Source organism: Taeniopygia guttata, chromosome 5 (assembly GCF_048771995.1).
Source record: "Taeniopygia guttata chromosome 5, bTaeGut7.mat, whole genome shotgun sequence".
Lineage (NCBI taxonomy): Eukaryota > Metazoa > Chordata > Aves > Passeriformes > Estrildidae > Taeniopygia > Taeniopygia guttata.
Window position 1 is genome coordinate 28,881,343 of NC_133030.1, and position 26,291 is coordinate 28,907,633.

At 39.5% G+C, this 26,291-nt stretch overlaps 1 protein-coding gene across 2 annotated transcripts; it reads right to left on the minus strand.

Annotated features, from left to right (window-relative positions):
* Positions 1–543: 543 nt before the first annotated feature.
* Positions 544–24,521, minus strand: VPS39 (VPS39 subunit of HOPS complex). 2 transcript variants are annotated; one of them, XM_032748795.3, is made up of 26 exons: positions 24,317–24,521; positions 22,502–22,567; positions 21,717–21,743; positions 21,185–21,249; positions 20,375–20,417; positions 19,365–19,459; positions 18,069–18,167; positions 17,272–17,364; positions 15,631–15,814; positions 15,004–15,124; positions 14,537–14,657; positions 13,636–13,765; positions 12,313–12,455; positions 11,318–11,461; positions 10,617–10,758; positions 10,275–10,361; positions 8,598–8,671; positions 7,969–8,067; positions 7,605–7,722; positions 7,006–7,134; positions 6,430–6,532; positions 5,447–5,492; positions 4,958–5,107; positions 4,667–4,801; positions 4,018–4,109; positions 544–2,760 (listed from the first exon to the last, which is right to left on the minus strand). In XM_032748795.3, the coding sequence occupies exons 1-26, from the start codon at positions 24,387–24,389 to the stop codon at positions 2,685–2,687; spliced, it is 2,655 nt and encodes an 884-aa protein (XP_032604686.3). In that variant the 5' UTR covers positions 24,390–24,521; the 3' UTR covers positions 544–2,684. The 2 variants fall into 2 exon arrangements, with proteins under 2 accessions (XP_032604686.3, XP_032604687.3); XM_032748796.3 differs by lacking the exon at positions 21,717–21,743.
* Positions 24,522–26,291: the final 1,770 nt, after the last annotated feature.

Genomic DNA, 26,291 nt, shown 5'->3' on the forward strand with positions numbered 1-26,291 from the left:
ACGTCAGGATGACATGGAGACGGGAGACTTTCTCTGTGCTGGTGCTTCCCATGGCTATAAATGGGAAAACCGAGGATCTACATTCTACCTCCAATACCAGACTACTCTATGACCTACAGCCCAAGCAAGTGAAAACCTGTGAATCCAAACATTTCCTGATTTGGTCACACAGAGCTCAACATCCCTCTCCAGCACAAAACAGCCTATCACCACTCAAAAAAAAATTTGTCAGTAATTCTAGTGTTCTCTAGTAAGTACATATTTAATGGTATAGTGGTGTAAGACTTGTAAAAATATTATTCAAAGAGGTAATACAAAAGTGGTTTTAGTAGGATTTTAAGAACATTCATAAGCATGTATAAACCGGTAGATTTAAAAACCTACATTGAGAATGGCCACACTGGATTTACACATACACAAGGGGAATACTGGGATACTGCATCGGGTCTGACTTCCAGGAGAAAGCGAGGTCTAATATACAAATAAAAAATAAAATCTACATCAGCCCAGAGAAGTTTAACTGCACAATGACTGAAACACACACTGGTTCACGATATTTATTACAATCTATTGCTTTAGATAAACCTGCTGTATGGTTAGTAAACCCAAAGCACATTGTATGAACCAACAAAAAAAAAGTACAGCACAAACCACATCTCTGTAAAAGGTATGCAGTGGAGATGACAAGAGGCACAACTTTAGTTGTAAGTAAGAGCACAATGAAGATCCTGGTAACAGATAATGAAGGCAAATAAAAGTTATACTACCGGTACCAAACATAAGTAAAAATCTGAGTAGCATTGTTATATCTGTATACAAAGAATGCAGGGTCTTTTCAAATACCCTCTCCTCATTCTCTATGACCTGTAAACACAACTCTCCCAAACCATCTTCCCTCCATACCTGAACTAGGATATAAAGATCTATACAGATTGTGCAAATCTAGTGTAAGTATTTTTAGGCTCTCTTCTTCAAACAGAAGAAATACAAGTTTAAAAACATTAACACCACAGACTCCCTCTATCTAGCCTCTGCAGAAAGTATTTAGTAGCAATACTGCCCAAGACATCCAAACAAAACACTGGACTAAGAAATCCAGAAGATTGCATGAACAATAAATACAAACACATATGAACAAGGGAAAAACAGTTATCAAGGGAAACTGGCAAATAAAAGTGAATTGGGACCCTTTTCAGCCTACGGCAGATCTGTTCCTAAAAAACCACTCACATGATTTAAGTAAACCTATGATGTTAACAGAGGTTCAACTACACTTTAGGCAGACAAGATTTATTCAGTAGCTTGGTCTTTAAGGTGTGATATCTGGTGGTTACATGTCATGCTCCACACCACTTAATCATGACTTATTTATAAGTACTGCTAGACCAGGATGCTGGGAGTCAAACAGCCACTCTGTTGGGTTATTTGCTACTGCTGCCTTTTCATTACCACTCTGCAGATTCTTTCTGCAACAAACATTTTGTCCCTCATACCAATCTGCTAGTGATTTATGTTTCTGAAAAAATAAGTTAGACAAAAATATTACAGTCCAGAGTAAATATGGTACAATTTAGTTCTTGCGTTAAGATTTCTGGCCCAACAGTAATTTAAGAACAGTACCAGCCTGAACAGAATGCAGTTCTAGAGCATTTAAAATACACACATGTTGAAACAGTCTGGATTTTACTTCAGTGTTGGAAAGTGAACCAGAGACTAAAGAATTTATATACAGAAGTCTCAAGCATAGTCCAGAAGCTCAAGCAGTTACTAGAGTTCACTCCTTCCAGAAATTGCTCTACAGGGTGTTCTTTGCTTTTTCCTTTGAGTGCAGATGTGAGCTTCTTCAGTCTCTGAGCTTCCACTCACACTAAGAGTGAATATAGTGCAAACAACACACAAGTTAATTCAATTTATAGCTCTCAAACTAAAACAAAAAGAAAAAAAAGAAAAAGAAAAAAAAAAGAAAAAAGAAAAAAAAGAAAAAAGAAAAAAAAAGAAAAAAAAAAGGAAAAAAAAAAAGAAAAAGAAAAAAAAGCTTCTTTTCAAAATGGTATCTACCATTTGTCTGAATATCTCCTGTAAAACAACTTACCAGAAGGTCAGGCAAAACCACTGAAAATCAACAGAGTCCTTTGACCAGCACTTAAACCATTTCTGTTGCTGAGATAAATGTTACACTCCCTAAGTCTAGAAACAGACACAGAAGCCTTCTGTATGACAAACACCTGGTGATCTCCATGCAATGCTGATATGGCTGCAAAGACTTTCAGGGAATTTTCTTTTTTTGAATAAATACTTACATACAAGGCCAAATCACAACATTGCCACCCTAAGAAAGTACATTTTATTGTAAAATTTGATTTGTGGTGAACGTCCAAAAGTTGTCTAATGGTTCATTTGCAAGGCTGGAGTGTGTTACAAAACTCGCTAAAAAAATCAGTTTCTATTCTTCATCTGAGGACTGAGAGGTTCAGTGTAGTTGCCAGCATTGTAACAACATGGTTAAAGTAATTTTCTAGTAAACCAATATTGCTGGGTAGGTACAGTCAGTCCACAGATACAGATGATTTCTACCCAGTGTAAGAGAACCTAGCAACAAGCCTCAAAAATCTCACACACATCAACTTCTTTTGTCATCAGTACTGAATTTCGTATGAATGTTGGGAATATTGACCATGACAAGGTCAGGTGTCCAGTGTGTTGACTTCTTTGGAGCAGAAATAATGCACGACTATTGCATTAGGGTATCGAGCAAATGCACTGTAAAGAGAACAAAACACAACATCAGCTGTCAAGACAAACAGTTTTCAATATTCAAACAAAAGCATCCAAGTTGGGCAGAATCAGAGACACACATGATAGTGATACTTTTTTAAAACTATAGAGTGAACATATTAAAGAGAAAACAGAGAAAATATTTCTATGGATATTCTAAGAGGTTTGCTTAGAGGTTTTTAAAATCTGTTTTCATTTCTGCAGGCACACTTTACTTGGAAGTCACTGGTAACAAGTTAAAGACTGGGGGACATGCTTGCCCTTCAAAATCTTGCTAAACTTAACAGCACTAGAAAAATTCTAGACAACCAAAACAATATTGCATATGCAAATTTCAATTCTGATGCTACATGCCACATGTTAGGAGCAAAAAATTTAATATGCATAGCAATATTTAGACTGATGTTTATGAAAATGTTTTGAGAAAAGAACCTTTCCCTATCATTGTTAATGCTACTGATATCTCAGAAGGGCTCCCATCAAGAAGAAAATAATAACCGAGTCATGTAGCATTTCCCTCCAGTTGAAAGAAAAAAAAAAAGTGCAAATAAAATATGCATTCTATATTAACCGTAAATTAGCTGCTAGGAATGATAGAAGAAAAGTTCACAGATTCACAGAATATTCTGAGTTGGAAGGGACCCACAAGGATTAGAGTCCAGCTCTTAAGTAAATGGCCAGTACAGTGATTGAACTCACAACCCTGGTGTTATCAGCACCCTGCCCTAAGGCAACTGAGCTCATCTCAGGTCAAGCAAATTAGTTCTACTTTGAAACATCCTATTGCATGTAAGCTACAAAACATGAATCAGTCAGGGAGCCATAAAGCCATTAGATATAGAAAACTACACATGCATCTCAGCTTAAAATTATTTGTATCATCCTCTTCAAGTCTAGCTAAGAAGCAAATTCTTAGAAAGGCAGTGTTCTTACAAAGTTTTCAAAATTCAGCATGAATTTCATGACTTCAAGAGTTATGAAGTAAGAACTCTTGGGAGTTTCTGAAAGGGTTTTATACTCCTTTGTTGAAAGGAGGATTAAACTCTTGGAGCAAATTCACTGACCAAAGCTTCAAAGTATTCCTAACCATCCAGCTAATTAATGTGAATTGTATTTCAAACACCCTTCAAACAGCTCCCTCATACTGCTGTTCTCTCTGGCTATACTTACATTCAGTTTTCCAACATTCTTAGTTTAAGTGCACCAGATTAGTATTTGATTCAGTATACCCAGCTCTCTCACCTGTTACCTATCTTCTTTTTACAAACAGTGCACACCTTCTCCTCTGTAATTATGCACTTCACTTGCTGATGCAAGATCCGCTCCTCCTGGACCTAAAGAAGGATAAAAAAACCCAAGCTGCTCAAAAAGCAATGCCATGCCTTGGTCTGATGAAACTGCAAACCATCACGTTTAACTGTCAGTGGCAGTACCTACATTACCAAGTCGTACAGCACAGAAGCAGGAGGTCTGTGGAGCAGAGCAGGTGCTACTGGGCACCCAAAACCCACACTATATGAATCACAGGGTTTTGCTTTCACCTTGGTGCACAGACTAAGGCGTTCAACCACTAAAGGGGTGTTAAGGTGAACAACTGAACTGCTTCCCCTAGTTCACTTCATTTGAAAGAAATCCAGTTCAAGCTGTCTGAGATGATTCTGCAGTGCACACCACAGTACAGTGAGCAAGGACAAACACCTCATCCAAACTAAAATGAATAAACACACCATCTCCTGCAAAAAGGATGTTCACCCTACATGGTTCCCATTTAATTTCAGGTGCATTACAGCACCATCTAGAGGACACCCGTCCCCTATAAGAAACAGTAAATTTCAATATTGAATGTATTTTAAAACATTATTTCAATAAATAACAGGTGGTGGATGCTTACCCTCAGAAACTCTGCATGGAGAAGGTTCTTGAGCACTTGATTAAATCTTTTCTTCTGAGCATTTTCTTCAAGTACTTTCTCTAAGAAGATGCGAATCTCATTAATCTGTGTATTTGCTGGGAGTAGGTTTATTGCCTGGAACAAAGTTAGGAAAAGTTAAAAAGGAATAGAGACTAAAATAGAATAGAAAGTGACACATTTAGATTGACACATTCCATCCACTTGCCTACTCCATTCTTTCTGTAGTCTCCTGCCAACAGTACAGACCGAGTACTTACAGGTCTGACTTACCTTAGTGGTATCCAGTTTGCTGTGGTGCAGCTCCAAAACCTGCAAAGCAGCCTGCAGATTGGCTTGAGGCTCCAGCACCTCCATCTTGATGGGTCCCAGGCAATGAACACTGGGTGGGGAGAGATACATCCGCAGCAGGGACAGGTACACCTGCAGCACACACAGGGAAGTTCTAAAACTGCTGCATGTACCCACAGCTGACGGTGCTGGTAAAACCCAGCAATGGTACTATGTTATACCCATGCCATCCAAAATTCTCCACCGCTCATTTGAACAGCTCTTAGTGTCGGCTCAAATCCAATGATACAGTAACATTCTCAATAAAAAACACCCCACAATCACCTAGGAAATCCTAAATTCCAACAGATTATACATAGGTTCCCATACACCAGACAAACCCTGAAAAGGTCTATACAGAGCAAGAACTTTCAAGTCTTGAACAAGGTATGAATAGCCTTCTACTTCCTTACTGAACAAAAAGCTACTTACATCTTTGTTGCCATCTTTGTTTCTGTCATAATGTTTATGGCAGTAGCTAGAAGAATCAACAGAGAAGAATTAAGACAAATACAGAAACAGTTACAGGACACAAAGAATCAGTTTACAAAAAATTAACATTTAATTACTATACTGAAGTCATCCAAGTTAAGTGACCGAACATCTGATTCAGATCAATTCATCAAACTGCACAGCAGGATTACACCATTTACTCTGCATCACAATGCCAAGAGAAGCAAAATTTTGTGCAAGTCTCCCACTTCCAATCAACTTAAAAAGCCTTAATGCAAAAGCCAAATTGAATTTAGAAGTGTAAGAAAAAGGGGGGAAAAAGATATCCCCAATTAACACATCACAGCATAAAAACCTAAGTGTATATATATCTAATTAGTATATCTGAATCACAAAAATAAGCTATTCATTAGTGCACACTGAATAGCAGGGATGAATGCCTTTTAACAAGCATTTGCTGAAAACAACTTTAAAAGCAACTATGTTGAACAGGTCCCAGATATACCTGCAATTATTAGGTTGGGTAATTCTATTTTTATCTGAGTACTTCTGATTCACTCAGGAGGTTCCCTGGCACAAAACATGTAGAAAAATGCTGTATCTTCACTAACGAGGATTCTTTTTAATGTGGGCTAGTGAACATCTCTCCAAACAGATAGAAAGCAAAACAAGACACAAGATCACAGACTAAGGACAGATCATTGATGGCGGTCATATTGCTCTGAAGCACAATGACAGAAGAGCATGAAAAGGCAAACCTCAAAGGGACAGCAGCATCTGTAATAAACAGACACCCAGAAGAGCTTCATGGTCAATAAAATGTGAAAACACAGAAGATCCTGAAGACTTACAATGTTCATGCTCCACACATAGCAACATTTCACTACATAGCCTATCCACACAGCAGTCAGCAAAATAAGTCTTGCAAAAATGCAAAAAATATAAAATAAAGAGATCCTTACTTTTCAGCCATGTTGGTGTCCTTCAAGATATGAACATAAATAAACAGAGCTTGCTCATGTTTCCCCATTCGACCCAAGAGCAGAGCACGTTCTTCTAGGAGACCTAGTGATAGCATGATGGATTAAATCAACAGCTACACAGAGAAATGACAAAATCAGTGATCAGACTAACAGAAGGAAGTATTAATCTGTGCTCAGGCTACAGTATAAGTTACACTGACACTGTAAGTCTACATTTCACACTAGTTTCAGAAACCTTTTATGAATTCTTAAGTCACCTTAAGAAACAATAACCTTCAGATCTGTTGAGCAATTCAGGGTCATCACAAAGTTAGGCTAAATAGCTGGGAGATGCCACAAGGTCTTAGGTCAGCAGTTAGAGGAATTCTGCAGAAACCAGTAAACCCAGCTGTGCCAGCAAACACAGAGTTAGTATACACACCAGTGGCCTACAACTACAGACAGACAAAGTCATCTTTCTCTATTTCTATGACCATGATTCTATGGTAAGTGAGGAAGTTTTGCTGTACAATGCAATTAGCTAGAGTTTAGTTAACCTATAGAAACAGAACTCACCATCAAAGGGGAAGTCACTAATAAGTCGACTAGGCTCATACCAGCTAGACTTCTCCAGAAAAAGAAGCAGCTTTTTTCGGTAATCCCCCAAGTCTCCTCCTTCCTCCCCAGCAGGCACTGGAGCTCTATCTGTATGAAAGAAAACAACATTAGCTTAATTATTACAACTATCTCACTACACTAGTCTGTACTAGAAGATAAACAAATCATTATGAAGAGAAACTAAATGGTGCTAGAACTGTTTCATGGGTTGGGGCTGTCATGTATGTTCCAAACTAACTTCAGCTCCTAAAAACAAAACACATGACTGGCTAAAGCAATACTCAAGTTATTCAAAACCCTTCCCTACCCTAACAGAATTCAGGGAGCAGTAGCTGCCATTTGACTTAATTACGAACAAAGTGTTGATTGGTCCCTTGAAAGATCTCTTGAGAGGCAATAAACTAGACTGTCCCACAAACCCACAAGTTTTCCAGTTCCCTCCATCACTTAGGTACCTTATGCTGGATCTCAACAGGGAAGGATTACAACATGGAATATAAAGACTCCCCTGTGCTCTCTCATACCCCGGTCCTCCTACCAGAAAAGGCTAGACATACCTGCAGGGAAAGAACTGAGATATTCTTTCATCAAGCCCTGAACTTTCTCACAGTACAGCTGGATCAGACAGTTGTGGAAGTCTGCACCAGTTTCTTCCCAGACATGAATGATGTGTTCCTGTAAATACATGTTAAGGCTCAGCTGTAGACACTTCCACTGGGAAGTAATTCCTTATAAGGAACAGTTCCATGCTTGCCTTTTCCAAGCTTGACTTCAGGATTTAGTGTATTTTAATTATGTTTTCTTTTGCACAGCTAACATTCTCTGAGACAGCATCAGGCTCCAACTCCTGAAGAACTAATATCTTACAAGTAACATTTCGTACTTGAAGGTAAAATGCACTAGTAAAGATTAAGTTCTTACCAGGTAAGGAATAGTCAAGCTTTTAAAATTTTCTATCAAGAAATTGAGCACTTTGTCTCGTGGCAAAGCTTCCACTTCAGGGAGGTCTTCCGTAAATATCTGTTAAATAAAATTTTATTCAGATTGGTGATTTTCCTTTTCTAAGTGCCACAGTATATTTTTCTCTGAGGCACTGAAGCCCAGCATACCATCATGTGTCCAAAGAGTAAGCAGAGTATAATTAAAAAAAGCTGAGCAGCTTATTCAGGCACTGGGAAGTTATTTCACATCTGAAAGACTAATAAACATCCCCACTTCTGCCCTAGTGAACACTCTTCTCTTACAAAGCTCAACACATCCCAAATACAGGAGTCAATTTTATAGGCAAATCAACACTTGACACATAAATATTCAATTAGGCTCTTGTGCAAAAGTATGGCATCGGTAACATGAAATGCTCTATCAAAGGTTCCTAGGTATTTATTGTAAGGTCTTCCAAAAATGGAAAAGCATTAGTACTGAACCCATAAAATACAAATTATGTATTTAATTTGGTTTAGCATTAATGAGCTTCTTACAATAAGTTATCCCAATTCCATATACTATACTAAGAATGTCAACAACAAGGTACCTCTTTCAACCACACTAACCTTCAGTCCATCTTCAGGAAAATCTCTCAGCACCCAGACAGAGTAGGAAAATACCAAGTGCAAGTTCTCTGTGCCTGGAATACAAAAGCAGCAGTGCTCAGTGTTAACATCCTAAATATCTATCTATTCACAACACAAGCAGATGCTTTCAGAGCATCAGAAAAGCAGAAAGCTTTGATTTCAGAGCAAAGCTTAATTTACATGAAGAATCCAGTTGTTGCTCAAGTCAAGAAAATCACTCATTCCAAAGCGACAATTTCATTGCTTCACAAACATGATTTTAAACAGAAACAAAAATTAACTCAAGTACTAAGTGTCACCAAACATAAAGAATTCAGCCCAAAATCAAGATTGCCTTCATCACATTCCAGAAGTCTTCCCTTTCAACTTGTTTTAATTAGGGTAGAGAGGCAGTGACCTTTTCACTTGTGTAACTTCTTCAGTCCATTTCCAGCCTGTCAGTCCAATGACTTCAACAGCAAATAGTCAAATACTTCATAACAAGTAGTCAAGCATCATAGTACTGAAGTAACTGGCATAGAAACTACATGACAGGTAACAGCTTCTCAGCTTTTAGCAAAATGTAGGACTTGCCCCTTTAAAAAGAACACTATAGTTTGGACACTTTGGTTCACAATACTAATAAAACATGTTAGGAAAACATCATTTTCCCCTCACCCTCCTGCTCAGAATCACTGAGGCATTCACTGCCCAAACAACATAACACAACTATACAGGAAACAGAAACTTAAAGTAACCCTATAAAAAGGCAGGCATTGTTTGCTTCTCTCCATCCCACAATATTTAAAACAAGCAGCATCTTCATATTAGCAGAACCTAACAAATAAATTCAAAAATGCAGACGATGTGCACTGTGAAGTATACTAAAAGGAAAACACCACACTGCACCACAAAACAGAACAACTGCTCCTTCAGTATACAACATAACATTCATCTGCATGGGGATTCCTACAGGCCACAGGCAGGGAATTTCTACACTTCCTCAGCAACAAATCCTTAATTTAAACATGAGCTATAATAGGAAAAGGTTCTCCATAATACTATTTTTAAAGATGAAAGAATAACGCAACACAGAAAACTATCTCCCACCCCACTAAATATATAATTCTCCTGCACACTGATAAAGCATATTGTTGATGGCCAATCACACAATTAATATTTGCTTTGATGCAATAAACAAGTGCTTGCCCTATTGACACAAGGCAAGTATTAAGTATTACCCATTAGTAATACATACTTGATTACTTAAAAGACCAGGAATTTGTAATTACTTGAGAACTTTCTAAGAATATTGCATTAAATGCCAAGAAATTGACAGAAAAGAGTAGACTAAAGTAGATTTTCTACTTAACTCAGAATGATTTTCCATTTCACTCTTTATCACTGGGAGAAAATTCAAGCTACCATGGCCCATTTTCTCCCAGTGGATATTTTAATCAGAAATAAGCAATGTTTTCCAGTAAGATATTTAAGTTTCAATGAAACTTCGATCCCTTGAGCTAATACTTGAAGGTTGCATTATGCAAGAAACCAAACAAGATAACAAGGATACCCTTTCAGTTTGATAGCCTCCAGGAAGCTGCGAAACAGCAGAATAACTACTAAGCCAAACAAGAATAAAAACCTCACAGAAATACTGCTCTTCTGCATACTCACCCAGATGCTGCAAATATTGCACTGTCCTCTCATGACCCTTCAAAGGTGAGTTGGCTTTCTTTGACTGATCCACCAGTACCTGTAATGCTTTCAAAAGAAAAGAATTTCTTTGTAAATGCTAGTTCCAACATGAACCACAAAAAAGTGCATTTTTCCTGTTATGCTACTGAAGACAAAACAAAGTTTTGTTTTGAAGATATAGACCAAATTGTAACAGGAACAAAGATTTAATCACAAGATTGCAATTAAACAGCCTCTTCAGAATACTGCCTGCTCACTGAGGTCAAAACACAATACAAAGAACAAATGCTTCTAACTCCTCCTCTCCCACCTCATAATTACCTTTCTCATGCAGACCTTTTTTCTCATACAATATTATCAGCTCACTATACTTGTGTGCCTTCTTTAGCACATGCTCACTCTCCTCAATATGGCAGTGATTGTTCTCCAGACGTAGCAGCGGTGCCACCAGTGCCACATTTGTCTGCAAGCAAAAAGGAAGCACTTAAACTTCATTGGAAGTGCACCTTCTAAATGTACAGTACAAAACACAAGCTGGAAGGGAGAGCAGGGGAGGAAGGAAGCCTCACAGCATAAGAAAAATAAGAAATGACAGTTTAATATGTTACAGTAAGGCCCATGTTAATTTTCATAACTTTGAGGACAGAAAGAAAACAACAGATCAAAGTTAACTCCCCTTCAACAACAGAGGTCAGGCTTTTAAAAACATCAAAACACCCAAGACCATACTTTCCTGTGTTTAACAGTATAAGGCAATAAAAGAATAAAAGACCTACAAAATACACAGCCACTTTCTTTTGACAGAGGCAGTAACCAGGAACAGACACATCTGCCTCATTCCCTAAAACTGCTTCCTGACCAGTGACAAAACTAGGTAACGCTCATATTTTCACATTATTTTTAGATCAAAGACAGTTTTTCTGAATTTCTATAGTAGCTCCTTTTCCTCCTTCTTAAATGCTTCAGTCTGAAATTCCACCAGAGCTTGCACGGCAAAGCCTTTAGGTCAGACAGACACTCACATGCAGGTAACACTTTAACAGGGTGGTATCAATGATTTGTAGCAGCTTCTTTTTGGATTTGATTGTGGGTGTTCCTTCCATGAGGGGTGAGGTACTGGACTGATGATCAGAGTCATTTAGCTTCTTCACTAGCTGACTCCTTTTCTGCAGGACATCAAATGAAATTTTGAAATGAAAATGCCATGGATTTCTACATCTCACCTCAGCATTTATGACCCATCAACTACAAAGACTAAGTAACTTGTTTTAATCAATTGTTTCCCAAAGAAATTTTTTGTCACTCACTATTCAACACAAGCTTTACAACCATATTCAGGTGTATCTATTTGTTTTGCACATTTATAGTTTTGCAAAACGTCCAGTCTTGAGAAAATTGTCAGAAGGAAATTCTGTTAACCGAAACAGACATTTTAGAGAAGTAAGGAAACATTTGGAAAACAATTTAGATTTCACACTACAGGCATAAAACCTGTCCTCCTTCAGGCACAAGCTTCCTTTTACTCTACTAAGGATGGCAATCAAACAATTCAGGTTCCAGTTACAACAAAATAAAGAGGGCAGGAACTTACAAGGCCCATTAATTCCCATTCCACCTTTTACTGAATGCCCTCAACCTATCTCCTGGACAGAGTGCCCTTCATAATAATCATTGCACAAAAAAAAAAAAAAAAAAAAAAAAAAAAAAAAAAAGAAGTGCTCAGGTTCTCTTCAGAAGGATACTAGAAATAAAATACTGGATCTGAAGTCAGATCCACTCCATAAGGAAATTTTGCCCAATCACACGTGATGTTTTCCACGTCTCTGTGGGGTATCTCATGTGTTCCACTTCCCCTGCTCACTCAGGAGCTGCTGCTGTATTTTCCAGCCATGAAGACAGCCCATTAAGGCTAGCAGGCCAGAGCTGCACTAGGTGTACTGCTTCCAGCACACCACAGTTAACAAAGCATGCTAGAACTGAATAAGCCTGCTCTAAAACCAGGTAGAGGAGCACTCACTTGAGTTAGGTAGTCTATCAGAGCTAAATGTGCCTTCTCCAGCTCTGCCCCAGAGAGCCCTGGCAGGGGGTTGGGATACTGTAGCTGTTTCCTGTAATCTGTGGGCAGGAGGTCAGGATACAGACCCATCACATGAGTGGGATCTATGCAAAAAATAACTGGTATTAGTAACCATTCATATTTTTGCAAACTTAGAGCAAGCTTATCTTTCTAATAGAGCAGTCTGCAGTCTACTTGTACACCCACAAGGTTCTAGAGCCTCAATAAAATTTGCTCATTACAGAAAAGAAGCTAAAACAATACCAAAGAAGCAAGAGCAAAACGTGTTTCAGAGTCCAAGCATAGGAACTTCTAACCTATGCACTTGGCACACTGGGAGGACAAACCATTATTACAACTGTACTGCTCTTCTTGCAGATTCCTAGCATTAACCTCTCTGACAGTAAGACAGGATTTCTAGGAACAAGCAATGTATTAAGAGAAGATTTACTGCACTTTTGTAACAAGAACTAAATAGTACCATCTGTAACTAACATACATCCATTTTCAGAGTTTAAGCAAATTCAAAATAACTATCCTCTAATTCAAATTCCAAATACCTTGAGCTCTCAGCCCTTGTCTTTCACTGTAGTTTTCCAAAGTAAATATTATGTAAGTGTCATGAAAATAAGCTAGAGGTTTAAATGCACATGAGAATTCTGTCACCAATAAAAAGAATCTCAGTCTTAAGCACTATTCTACAGTGCTTAAGTTCAGTCTTCAAGTATTCTTCCAATATCCCTAGCATGATCTAGTACCAGAGACCAGGGACTTCCAAAAGCACAGGAAAGCTTTTTTTTTCAGCATCTTGGCTTAACCAAGGGTTAAGAGCCCTCATCCGAGTCCAATGATTTTGCAAATCTACAGATGTTCCTTATTTTTCATTCCAAGCTACAAGTAGGCTTTTAGAAGTTGCCGGAACATTCAGCTTCAAAGAGTCTGTGCATATGCTGTGCATGCTTTAAATACCCTAGAATAAAAAGTCTGTAAAAAGGACAAATTCCAGATTTAATTTCATTTACTAAGTGTAGTTTATTAAGATTTTAGTTGTACTTATTTGTGTAGTTAATTAAGTAATTAAGTAATTAATCACCAGCTCCACCAAAAAAATAACTAAATAGCTGTCCAGGCTATTTGCTGTTCACAGGGGACTGATCTGCACAAGATAGCACTGTTTTGAATTAAAACAAAACAGAAAACAAACAAAGAACCCCATAAAATAGCCAGAGAGCTTGACTTCATTCCTCCTAACTCAAGTGATTCAATGCCAACCCAAGCATTTACCTGTACCAAGCTTGGCAAAAACTTGCATGGACTCATCAAAACGCTTCTGGCAGAAAAGGTTGAAGGCAAAGAGGTTCTTTATGTGGTGAATTTGCTGTCGCTTCTCACTATCTGAATCATCTTTCATTTCCTGCATACAAATTAACAAACATTAAAAACTCTCATGCCTCGTATAGGAAAGAGAAACACCCTAGAGAATTAACAGGAGCATTATCCTGTGGAGAAAGTAGGAAAAAAAAAGAAAATCTCTCAAAGTGAACACTGCTGGTGCCTGTCTACGCTAATTGTGACACTGAGTTAACCTGCAAGGTCTTAAAGCTACCTCTGGTTACCTCTATACCTGCTCCATCACAGCAATTGTCTCTTCACTCATTTGCCTTTTCAAATTATTTTTCAAGTCATCAATTCAAAATGCAATTAATTAAGGGGAGTCTCCAGAAACCAAAAAATCCTAACACACTAAGAGCAGCATAATTAAATATACTGCATCAGCATCTCTAACAAATTATTGTTTCAGGAGTAATACGACCCAAAAAAGGTTGCATGACAAAACTCAGAACTCCAAAATACACTGTTTCCAAGCTGTCTGAAGACTCTGAAGCTCAAATTGTTTCAAGTTCTAAAAGAAGGTAACCAGTTAAACAGCTAAGAGAGATAATCTTTCATATACAAGATTATTTCTCAAAATCTACACCACAATAGTTCAATATGGAATAAAGGCAGCACAAAACTAAAACTTCAGTTAAAACAGTCTAGAGTTTACCAGTTTGTGCAAAGTGGACAGCTGGGAGGTTATACTGACTGATTAGTGGACTCACTACAGTTAAGCAGATAGCAAACATCCCTTTGTGCACTTTTGCACAATTGCAGCCACTGCAAACTTAAGTTTTTGAGTACTTACTGCCAACTGCAAAGCCAACTCAAACTGTTTGTCCTGCAGAAGCTGCTGGATCTGTGTGGCTATGGACACGGGAATGAGCCTCCAAACGAAGTGATTACTTGCCACATATATAATGTTTGTGCTGTAAACAAGATTAAAAAAGGTCAATTATTATGTTTCAGTGCTCAGAAAGCAGCAATAGCCTATCTTAACAATAATACAAACATGGATCAATCCAAGAGCAACTGGAGCATTATTGCAAAGCAGAAAGAAGATTCTATCTCCAATGTCACAAATTCTTAAAGACCCTCAACTCTATCCTTTCCTCCTCAAGGTATGGCCTCCACCAATATCCATAAAAACCCAACAGACTGCTTCAATGCTACATCTTAAGGTGAGAGTTAGAAAAGCTGCTCTTCTCCCACTTTTTCAGCATGCTGCATGCAGCCAGCCAGCCTGACAGCAGTGGCAGTGAGTTATATCAATACCCTCCAGAGGTGATGAAGCGTGGCCTCTGCAGCTCGATGCTCTGCACCAGCAGCCGGGGCTCAAAAGTGCGGATCTCCACGTACCTCGGCAGAACAGCAATGATGTAGGGAGGCTGGTGCTCTGGTCATGAAACAAGTGATATATTTAAGTTGATTGTTCTCAAGCATTCCTTAGAACAAGCTGTGACTTAAGGTTTCTCTTCAATTGTTCATCTCCCTGAAATGTGCCCCTTTTACATATTCAAAACACAACTCAGCACCTTAGACTGACAGCAATTCGCTAACAGACTACTACCAAGCCTTTTGCTCATCCTTCATCATAAGGAAATTCTGAGGCACCCATATTTAGAGTGCTTTAACACGCTACCTTCCATTTCAGACCTCGTCCCTGTATAAAAGATACAGAATACACCTATTTTATGAGAGAAGCCCACAGACCACAAGCAAAGGAGGCTAAGAAGCCAAAACAAACACACAAAACCTTCCCCAGAGTACAGCTTAAAATACTGTAGAAACTGTCCCAAATCCAGCTGGCTTCAAAATGCTGCGAACATAATGATTGTAGCACATACACAAGAGTAAAGAAGTAAATTTAAATAAAACTGAAAAGAAACTGCTACTTCTCACCCATGGCTATAGGAATATCTGTCCAATTCAAGGCACATTTCTGAGTACAGACCCCTTCTTCATTAAGCACAACTGTCAGATCATCTTGGCCAACTGCAACTTTTCCATCTGCTACAGGAGCTACCAATGGTTCCAGCTGCTTCCCTGTGGGAAACAGTTCTTTGATGGATCCTTTTCCATCCACCTAGGATAATAAAGAACATTTTTAAAAAAGTGTTTTGCACAATAATGTTTTCTTCCAAGCTACATAAGACTAAAGCAAAAACCCCTAGAGGGATTTTGCAGCCCAGGCTAATCAGCTAAGAGAGATAACAGGACAAGTGCAAATTTAAAGAGTATCTGCATATCATAATTCATCCTGCTTATACTGAAATAAAAAATTATTACTTTTATGTCTGAGATGATCATAGTAGCTGAGCACATCATTGACACCAGTTTATCAAATGCATTATAGCACAGCAGCAAAATCAGCTTAAGTGTCCAAACCCTTCACTTCAGCCAAAATTTTTAACACTCTTTTATCCTGGCATGAATGAACACTGCCACTTAAAAAAATAAGCAACTTATTAAAAGCCTAGAAACGTGCCTAGCCATCTTCCCCTGCCTTAACCACTCATTATTTGGGCCACATGCTCAGTGGGAACTGAACTCACACAAAAAATTCATGAGCTGATGTAACAACCAAAACAGAGAATCCTTTTCCAATTTCAGCCACATATTCCTGCTCCCTTGCGTTACAGCTCAAGCATTTGATAAATCAACAGCTAGCCACCAGAAAACAGCAGCATAAAAACATGTGTACTTTTCCTGCCTATTTAGTGAAATGAAGCTATTCAAGGATAGGTTAGCTGAGCACTAAAGCCAACCCACAGTAAATACTTGGGACAGTTGGTCTCACCCTGGTTGCTTGAGCAGCTGCACAACTACTCCTGTCACCAGAATGACAGGAATCAACACCTAGGGGAGCACTGCAGAAAGGCACCCCTGCTTTTGCGAGCAGCATCAGTTTCAATTGACTGCAAAACTTATGTGTGGTTCTCCTTTTGACTACAGATCAGTGTTGCCAACCATGTACATACATGTACATGTGTGGCGCACCTCATCTTCATCCTATTTTCCAATATCTGTAGAAGCCAATTGTAAAGACAGAATAAACTATAGCTGCAAATGAAGTGTAAGTGGAAACTGTAATATTAAATTAGCATTAAGTTCAGAGCCTTTCAAACAATTACACTTCGGCTAGAGAATGAAAAATGAAAGAATGGGTAACCTTCACTGTATGCCAGATGAGTTATTCTTGGTCTCTTTGTCCTTTTAGAGCTAATTTCATTTCTTAATACATTAAATAAAATGCAAACTGAGCTTACACAGACTGCTGCCAAAACAAAATATATCTTCTCAAATTCCTTTTTTCTGCAAGAGCTGCAAACACTGGTCTCAACATCGACAAACAGAAGATCACTTCCTAACAAATATCCATTTAAAAGGACAGGCTGCCCTTTCCAAAGCCACAAATAGCAGAAGTACCAGATGCTGTTTTTCATAAATCTGTTAGCTAAATTCCTGAGGACAGGAGCACCCTCCATAGTCTCTGCTGCTACCCAAATCTTCTTAAAACCCTATTACACAGCCCCATCTCACCCGGATCAGGTAATAGTCCCTCTTGAAGCCTACACAGATGGAGTTTTCACACCAGGCCATGGACTTGGGTACATCAGGTACGCTGAAGTCTCCCTGAGGAAAACAGGTTAAACTGGTTGTTATGAATGAAAAGCAGAAGTCAAATCTGGCAACACAGAGTATAACAGACTGCTCTCTTGTCTACACCATATTCCTACAACCTGTGTCCAGCATCTACTGTTCAAGGAATGGCAGTATTCAGCAAAAAGGCTAGACTTATGTACAGTAAAGAGGTGTGCTCCGAGTTAACTGGCAATTTTTTAGTAGAAAATTTTCTAGTAGAACACTGTAGCTGAAAAACCCTCTACCCATTTCAATTAGTTATTTTTTCTTACTTCAGTATTCACAACTGCAGCCCTCTACGCTTGTCAGAAACTATCTTCTGACATAGTGACATGCTTGAAAAACTTAAGAGTAGAAGGGTACCCACTTCCATAATGTTTTTGCAAGGTATGCATGCTCATACATTTCACTATCTTAAAAGTCAAGTACTTAAAAGTGTACTATAACCAGAACATTAAAATAAGGGGACACAGCCCTTACTTTAATTTATGAAACTGTATTAATGCCATTAATTGTGATTTCAAACATGTATTTTGACTTCCCTATGCTGCTTCACTGTTAAATCTCTGCAGAACCAACCATCAATGTTCTGAAAGTCAGCAGTGCCTCTGAGTAACAGGGACTGCATGGCAAGCAGTGAAGAGCAATGACCCTCCCTGCTGAGACATCCTGGTTACAGAAAGAACACAACTCACCTGGAGTTCGTGGAACTCCCTGTCCTTCCAGAAATAAAGCTGGAGCTTCTTACGCACTGCCACACACATCCTCAGCACCTCTTCCCCTGTATCTGATTGCTGTGAAAACAGACAGACCTAACTCACAGGCACTCACAAAGAGGCAAGTAAGGTAAGACAAGGCCAAAAAGAAGCCCCTGCTAGAAGCAAAGCAGCCCACTGAAGAGCAGTTTTGTTCATCCATGCCAGAAGAGCACTCCCTAAAAAAGGAAGCATAGGAGAGGGAGGAAGAAGGTGGGGGGAGGTGGCAGGATACTTAAAAACAAACTTTGAAAGGGATTGTGACATCAAGGAAATCCAAAAAAACTAAGAGAGCACAAAAGGCATACACACACACAAACAGAAGATAAGTAGAGAGCTATCAGTCCAACCCTGAAACTAGGATAAATAGCTGGAACTCCATGCAGTATAGGAAAGGTGAACAAATGGAACAAAACAAAGAATGAGTTATGCTAACAGATAAAAGTATTAATAATCTAATTCTCTAACCTGTTGGAAAAGTTTCTTGACAAGAAATACTAAGAAAGCTAAGTGCCTGGACACACAAACAACAAGCCACTTTGCAGTGACCAGATGTAGAGGTGCTTTGAAAGACATTCGTTTTCATGTCTAGAAAACCCCAAGTACTTCCTAGAAATATTTAACACTAAGCTCCCATGGGGCAAAAAGATAAAAAATGATGAAGAGCCCTAAACCATCTCTTCTTATTATGAAAAAGGTGTCTGAACACTATGGGCAGGCTGATAGAAATCAGTCACTTAATGAACCACAGCATATGAACAGAGGACTGCTACATCTTACAGAACCATTTCAACTGCTCTAGGACTCCTTGGGCCAATAAAGAGAAACAAAAATGTAAAAAACACAGTGACAGAACTGCTTGCAAAAGGAAACCACAGTGAGCCAGCACATTGGCAAAGCAAGGAAAGGAAATAGCCTTTATATTAAGGGGACCTTTCAAAAAATAAGAGTCAAAGTTAGTATAAGACAAAACTGCTTTGAAGTCTTGTATTAAAATTTCTGTATCAAAAGCTACCATCACAACAGGCACAGGAAAATACCTTGTGAAGCAGAGTAAGAAAAATAATTTTAAAATGTTGCCTTAAGCAAATGCAGTAGGTACTAATTTTAAAAAGCACTAGTACCCAAGTAATTTTCATCTAACAAAATAACAAACTTAATCAATACAGCAACATGAAAAAGGAATCATTATTACAAACAGTAAGGACATCTGTGCAGCTGTATTCCTCCCCTTACCTGGAGATCACAAGTGAAGAGAGATGCACCTTTTGCCTTTGAAATGGTGGTGATTTGTTGAAATGTCAACAGGTCATGGACGTAAATGTTATTTTCTGTTTTAAACAAAATTCCAATTATTATTTAATACATGTAGAGTCATTACTAATTCAAACAAGTTACTGTCTCCTATGTTTATATAAAAAAAGAACTTGTGAAATGAAGAGCTGCAAGAAATGAAAAGAAGTGTTTCCCAAAAGTTGAAAAATGCTAAGGCAAATACAATACAAATACAATAAATGCAGAAAAGAAGACTAGCACCAGCATTGGTAAAACTACAGGAAGGTACTGTTAACCAAGCCAGGGAAGGCAGAGTGGAAGGGACAGCAAGCAGGCCAGAACAGAGCAAGCTCAAGATGGAAGACTGAATGAACAAAGATAATTTTGAACTGCTCCTGAAATTAGTGGAAAATGAACAACTGAAACTGAATAGTACTGTTTTTGTAAGAGTTGGGACTTGGAAATCATAAAGAAACAAGTAGTAAGCAAAAAAAGACATTAGAAGATCCTAAGTTAAAGAAAGCCAGAGCCAAGCAAGCTTAAATCTTCCACAAGACACTAAAAGATCACATCTGCATAAAGTGAATTTGGTGCAAGACATCAATGGTAAGTTTGATACATCAAGCAAATTGAGTCAGAAGTTTTAGTGCCCATCACACACATACATATGCATGCATATATGTGTACATACAGGAGCCAACACAAACTATATTTTACACAGACACTTTAGAGCATGCATGTACTTCATTCTTAATGACAAATCAGCATTAATGCTTTGTTCTCCCAGCTGGCAAAGCTGCTTCTCAATCTGTGCTGCTCAATGCTTCCTCTGCAAAATGCAAAGCTAAGTTCTACATAATGACTTCACAACAACCAGACTACTATGTTGGTGTGTGGAAACAGTGCCACATTCAGACAAATAACAGCATCTAGAAGAACTCATTAAATATAAAACACTTTTCTTCACTTACCTAATAGACTGACCAAAATTTTAAATTGAGAAACAACATGGATCTGAAAGGGAGAATGCTGTTAGTGACTCCATTAATAAACTAAAACTCTCAACAAGGTTTGATTATAGACAGTCTAAGAAAATCCCAAAATAATTAGAACAGCAAGGTAGTTTTCCATGAACAACCTTCCTTCAGCTATTTCAACTCTTTTCAGTTACACTGAAAAAGGTTTTCAGTCTAACTTTTCACAAGCTGGCACATAGCATTTGCAACCTAAGCTGGTAGAAAAAGCTGTAGCATTGGTATGTTATTAGTACAAAAATACTTCTAAAGCATACACAGAGCGTTGCGTCCTGAAAGAGAATCCATAATCTTTAAGGTGTTTTTCCTAGAATCAATATAATAATGGAGTGCAAATTCTCAAAAACAAACAAACAAACAAAAAAAAAAACAAAACCAAAAAAAAACAGAGCAAGACTGGCAGTTACTTTATTTCTACATTTTGAGTAAGTGGAATTACATTCACATTCCTATAGATAACATCTGAGAGTCAAATAACACATTACAGTCTGTTGATGTATTACCATCATTTTTACAATATTCTCAGTCAGAACAACTATTACTAACAAAAGCCAAAAATAAACTTGCAATCAAACCAAGCTTATTCTGTTATGGGAAGAGTAGGCAAAAACATCTCGCTGTTACACCTCTAAGAAAATCTTTAGCTTTGTTAAGCACAGCAGAGATTGCAGATGTACATTTGATACTTCATTTATTGGCTGAAAAACTGTCCCCACATCATTAGACTGCCCAACAGGTATTTCCTACCTGTTGAATCTTCTTTGAGAAGTTCTTGTTGGATTTCTCTAGTGTCACTTCAAACCTATTGCAACCTATCAGAAAGATAGACGAGGGTATGTAAACTGAAGTTACTCATGACTGTGTGTACCTTACACTAAGTACCTTACACTAAGTACCTTACTTTTTCATAATTCATAAATAATTATGAAAGCAAACTTGGCCACTTTTAAAGAATGACAAACATATCTGTGCTTTTACATCACAGCTAAATGCATCAGAGGGTCTTCTACACAGTCAGGTGAAAATGTAAATTATACTTCTTGTACCCAGCTGAGGCCCTCAACAGTAGTTACATTTCTGCCTTGCCCAAGTTTTACATTACAAGCATTATATTTAAGTAATTTGAAACCCAGAAATGCAAAGATACCCATAAAGATTTTATCCACACTACTCAAATATTAGCAACTGAAACTGCTAGGGTGCACATCACTGCAAAATAGACAAGGAATAAACACTACACCACAATGGTTTAAAAGGAGTTTTAGGGAGAAAGACTTACAGACACTTTCTGATGACATAACCTCTCCTGGCATTGATGCAAAAAAGGGGGAGAAATTTACCACGTGAGATAAGACACTAACAACTCAAGACTAGCATGTTCCAATTGAACAGACAACCCACAAGTTTCAGAAAAATCAAGTTGAATTCAATCTCTAGAATCCAAGTAGCTACAAATTCATATCTTTCCAAGAGCTGATGAACTTGGAAACTTACATTTGGTGTTTACTTTCCTGTGCCATGCTACAAAATATTACTGCATTCAAAAACATCAGTTTCTACATAATAGCAGGAAATGTGAAATGCAAATGTCTTTAGAGAAAATCGATTTTAACTAAACCAAAAATAGAATCGTTCTATTTATGGCACTCCTAGAACAGCACTTAGGACTGTCAAAGAGGCAGGGAAAAAGTAAATACCTGACAAAACTAGTTAGTATTTATCCCTCTTTCCCATCCATGAGGCTCATGGACCCACTGAATGTATTTGCTTTCTCACTAATCCAGTCTGCCATTAAAAGATAACACACATCAAAACTCTGGCAACCTGCATACCGCACTGCTTTTACACATATTTGTACACTGTATTCATAAAAATTACAGTCACTTACTATAAACTTAAACAAAGAAACCTGAAATAAAACATACTTTACATATATTAAATTCTATATAGGAAAAATTCAGCAACTAATCACACTTGTGTTAAAATGACTACAGCTCTAGAAGTGCAAATAAAGTGGAAATAAAAATAACAACTTTTTTTGTGTAATTCTTAAAATCAACTTACCTGCATCTTTCTTGATCCTGTAAAGCAGGAGATGCCCTTGTTTCGTACCAACAAGGAGCCATTCCTCTACAAAGACAAGAGAAAAAGAGTCTAATTAGTTCAACACATCCTGCCCTTCACAGCTGTGCTAGTTTTTCCCGGGGTAGAGTAAATTTTCTTCACAGTGCCTACTATGGGGCTATGCTACATCTATCAGAACACTTGGAAACTTGCTTCAAGCACGAAAAAGAACTTTCTGTAGTGACTACAGAGGTCTCCTATCACCTCTCCAGTGGGAGTGCACAGAAGTAGCTTTAACTCTCAGGAGAGGATAGCCAGAGTAGGCAGCAAAATAGAATAAACAGCCTGGCCATCACATTCCACTACTTCATACAAAAGTAAAGAAGCAAACCATTGCATCTTGTGTGCCACCAAAAGAGGCAATAAACTATTCTTCAGATATTATCATCTCTCAGAGAGGAACTGGGCTATATAATGGGAAGTACAGTCAGAAAGAAAAACAAGTTTACATGGGTTTGATTTAATTTAAGTCAGGTTTTTAAAATGTCTCTTTGATATAGTCAGCTATGTTTGGAAGGAGAGTGGCAGCTTTGCTTAGGCAACATTTGGATTGGCTGGACAACCAAGAATCATTCAAGATTTATAAAAGAGGGCCTTTATATACAAATTCTATAGCACAGTTTCAGACTCATCCTCTTTACAGCATTTACACCACACAAAAAGCATAAAATCTTTACAGGCTCATGAAATATGACTGAATTTCTTTCTCACTGAATATCATACAGGAAAGCAGCATACATTAATACTTCCTTCTATACAGCATACAGGAATACTCCCTCATTACCAAAGGAATTTGCATTTTAATAAAATCTTGTTTCCTGCAAGACCTTTCTACTACTATTTGGTAGAAACACTGTAGAGACAATTACACATCTTCTTTACAAAACTATATTGCTGAAAGTCTGTATGTTTAGGACTTTTTTTCCTAGTTCAGCAAAATAAAGACTTTCAAAAAAAAGGATAAAAGCTGTAAAAGCTGCAATGCAGGAATAAACTACCTTCATATCCTCCCCAGTACATAACTCTACCATACACCATCTATGTATAATAGGAGTATTATAATTCAGGATATAATTTTTTTAACGCTTCATCGGGGTCACAATTCCATAGGGTGTGGAGCTTTTTAAACTGCTGATTTTGCATGGTGGTAGCACACCGACGGCACCTGGTCTCAGCTTTGAAAGTCTTATCAAGCTCATTCATTAGGACAGCTGGAGCAGTCACCTGACCAAAATCTTGACTCTCAAGTATGCCCAAAAATACAACCCACCATTATATATCACTAACACGTGCAAACGTATTCGAAATCTAAGACTTTAACACACCACCGGCCCTCCAGATTAAGTTTAAGTCACAACACAGGGAATGCTGTTTTAGCAAGAAAGCAGGTCCTGCCGGGAGTCCCGGCAGCCTCCCCCACCGCCGGGCTGCGGCCGGGCGGGCAGGGCGGGGCTGGGCAGGGCAGGTCTGGGCAGGGCAGGGCAGGGCAGGGCAGGGCTGGGCAGGGCGGCCCGCGACCGCCGGCGCTCCCGGGAGCGGAGCTCGGCAGAGCCGGGACCCAGGGAGAGGCTCCCGCGCCCGGCTCGGCCCGGGGGCCGGTAGGACCGCGGCCGCTCAGCGTGCCGCCGGCCGGGCCGGGGGGCGCTGCCACCGCCAGCCCAGGGCGGGGCAGGGCAGGGCAGGGCAGCCGCACGAACGCTGCCCGGGCCGGAGGAGCGGAGCGGCTCGGGCTGCGGCGCGGCCCCTCCGGCTCACCCCAGGCCGCCAGGCAGTCGATCTGCAGCGGCAGCTTCTCCAGGATCGGCACGTGCTCGAAGGCGTCGTGCATGGCGGCGGCTCCGCCGGCCCCAGCTGCCGCCCGGGCCAGCCACAAGCGGCACCGCCGGGATCGGCCCTGACGGAAGCGCCCCCGCGTCCACGGCTCCCGCCTCTTCCGGCAGCGCCTGCTTCCGCACCGCGGCGCCGCTTCCGCACCCGGCACCGCCCCGATTGTCCCGGTGCCGCCCCGCCCCGCCCGCCCGTGCGGCGCCCCGCGGACTCCTCAAAGATGCTGGCACTATCCGGGGCGTTCTTCCAGGAACGGCGCCCTGTCCCAGCCACAAAAACGGGACTCCGCGTCGGTATCAAACAGCCCGCCCGGAGGCTCGGGCGCGAACGGGAAATGCGGTTCGGCACGGCACCGAAGGGACCCTGACGTAGCCCTTGTGCATCTTCACACAGCCCGAAAAGGGGACAGGCTGTAGGAAACACCCGTCTTCCCAAAACGTCACTACAGGTGTCCGGTTGCCATTAGCTACCACAAACCAGAAAAAGTAGCAAAGTCACCCGGGATGCAGCGGCAAAAATTGACCTGCATAACCTGCAGCAATCAGATAAGAACAGCAAAGCAAGTATCTTGCAAGCACGTGTCTTATTTTTTGAGGTCGTAAGTTTTGCTTTAATGAATTTATCCTGTGAACTTGGCCAGTGAATTTCAGTCTCCAGGAGGAAATCTTTCTTGTTATTTAGCCCCTTCCAGAATCGGCCGTGGTTGCATCTGTATTTGTCAGGGAGAGGTGCAATGTTCAGAATCACTGACCTACAAACTAAACTAACTAAACAAAACTCACAAAGCACATAGTACTAAATTCTCCAAGCATCTTTACCAACAGAGACCACTTTTACAAAACAGGGACTGAGGATGCTCTGTGCCAGAAGATCAAAGCACAGGAACGGGAGAACAAGCATGGCATTCTTGCATCAAACGTCTTTCCAGCTCAGGAATGAACATTTAGTGCTAAGTCAGATCCCTTCTCACAGACAGCAAACTGCCAGTTTCCAAAGGTGTTATGGCTCAGGCATATAGCTGTCTTTTTAACCAAGGATCCCTACAAAAGGAAAAGGGACATGGCACCAATTAGTGAAAGGAAATGTTTCAGTAACACTGGGTAATAATGACTTCACATGTTTGTAGTCCAGAGAGGAAATTATTTGTGAAGCATTACCCTCTTCAGACTTTACGATGTATCATACAACATAAAGTGCCATATAAAGTGAACATGAGAATAAATAAAGGCCACAAACTCACACCCCTACATCTGCAGAATGAGATAAACATAACCTTCCCTAGGTCTTATGATCCTGACTCAGTCTGTGCCTATCAAGCCTCTTGCATTTCTTTACCAGGGCATGTGACCCCTTACTCAGTCCCTCCTTTTGAGTTCCTAACAGGGATATCTTGTCACCCTAACAAAAAGCTGGTCATTATCTTCTTCACTATAATTCCAACAGCTACTTCTCACAAATAAACAAATCCATACAAAACTAATCAGGAAAAAGAACTCTAAAATACTCCTGTCAGACATTTACTTTTTATTACAAACAGCTTCTTGAAGAATTCTTGCAGATCTCAGACCTAAGATATTTTCTCCTTCCAGCTTACCAAGCCTTTAGAACAGTTTGCACGATTTGGCTTTGAAAGAAGAGGTATAAATTTGAATTATCTTCCCTGACTACATAACTAAAGGTAACAACCTGCAGGATTTCTGGTGTCAAGCATTCTAGCTAGCTAGCTCACTGAAGTTTTTCCAAGTCACGGAGCTAACGTGTCTTTAGGAGCAAGATCAGGTTTCAGAAGAGGCAAAGATCCCTAAGGACAGCCAAAATACCTGACCAAACATGCTACTGAGGCAGAGGCCACATGGCTGCAGCCTGCAAACACACCCTTTGGTCCTCACCCACATGGCATCCA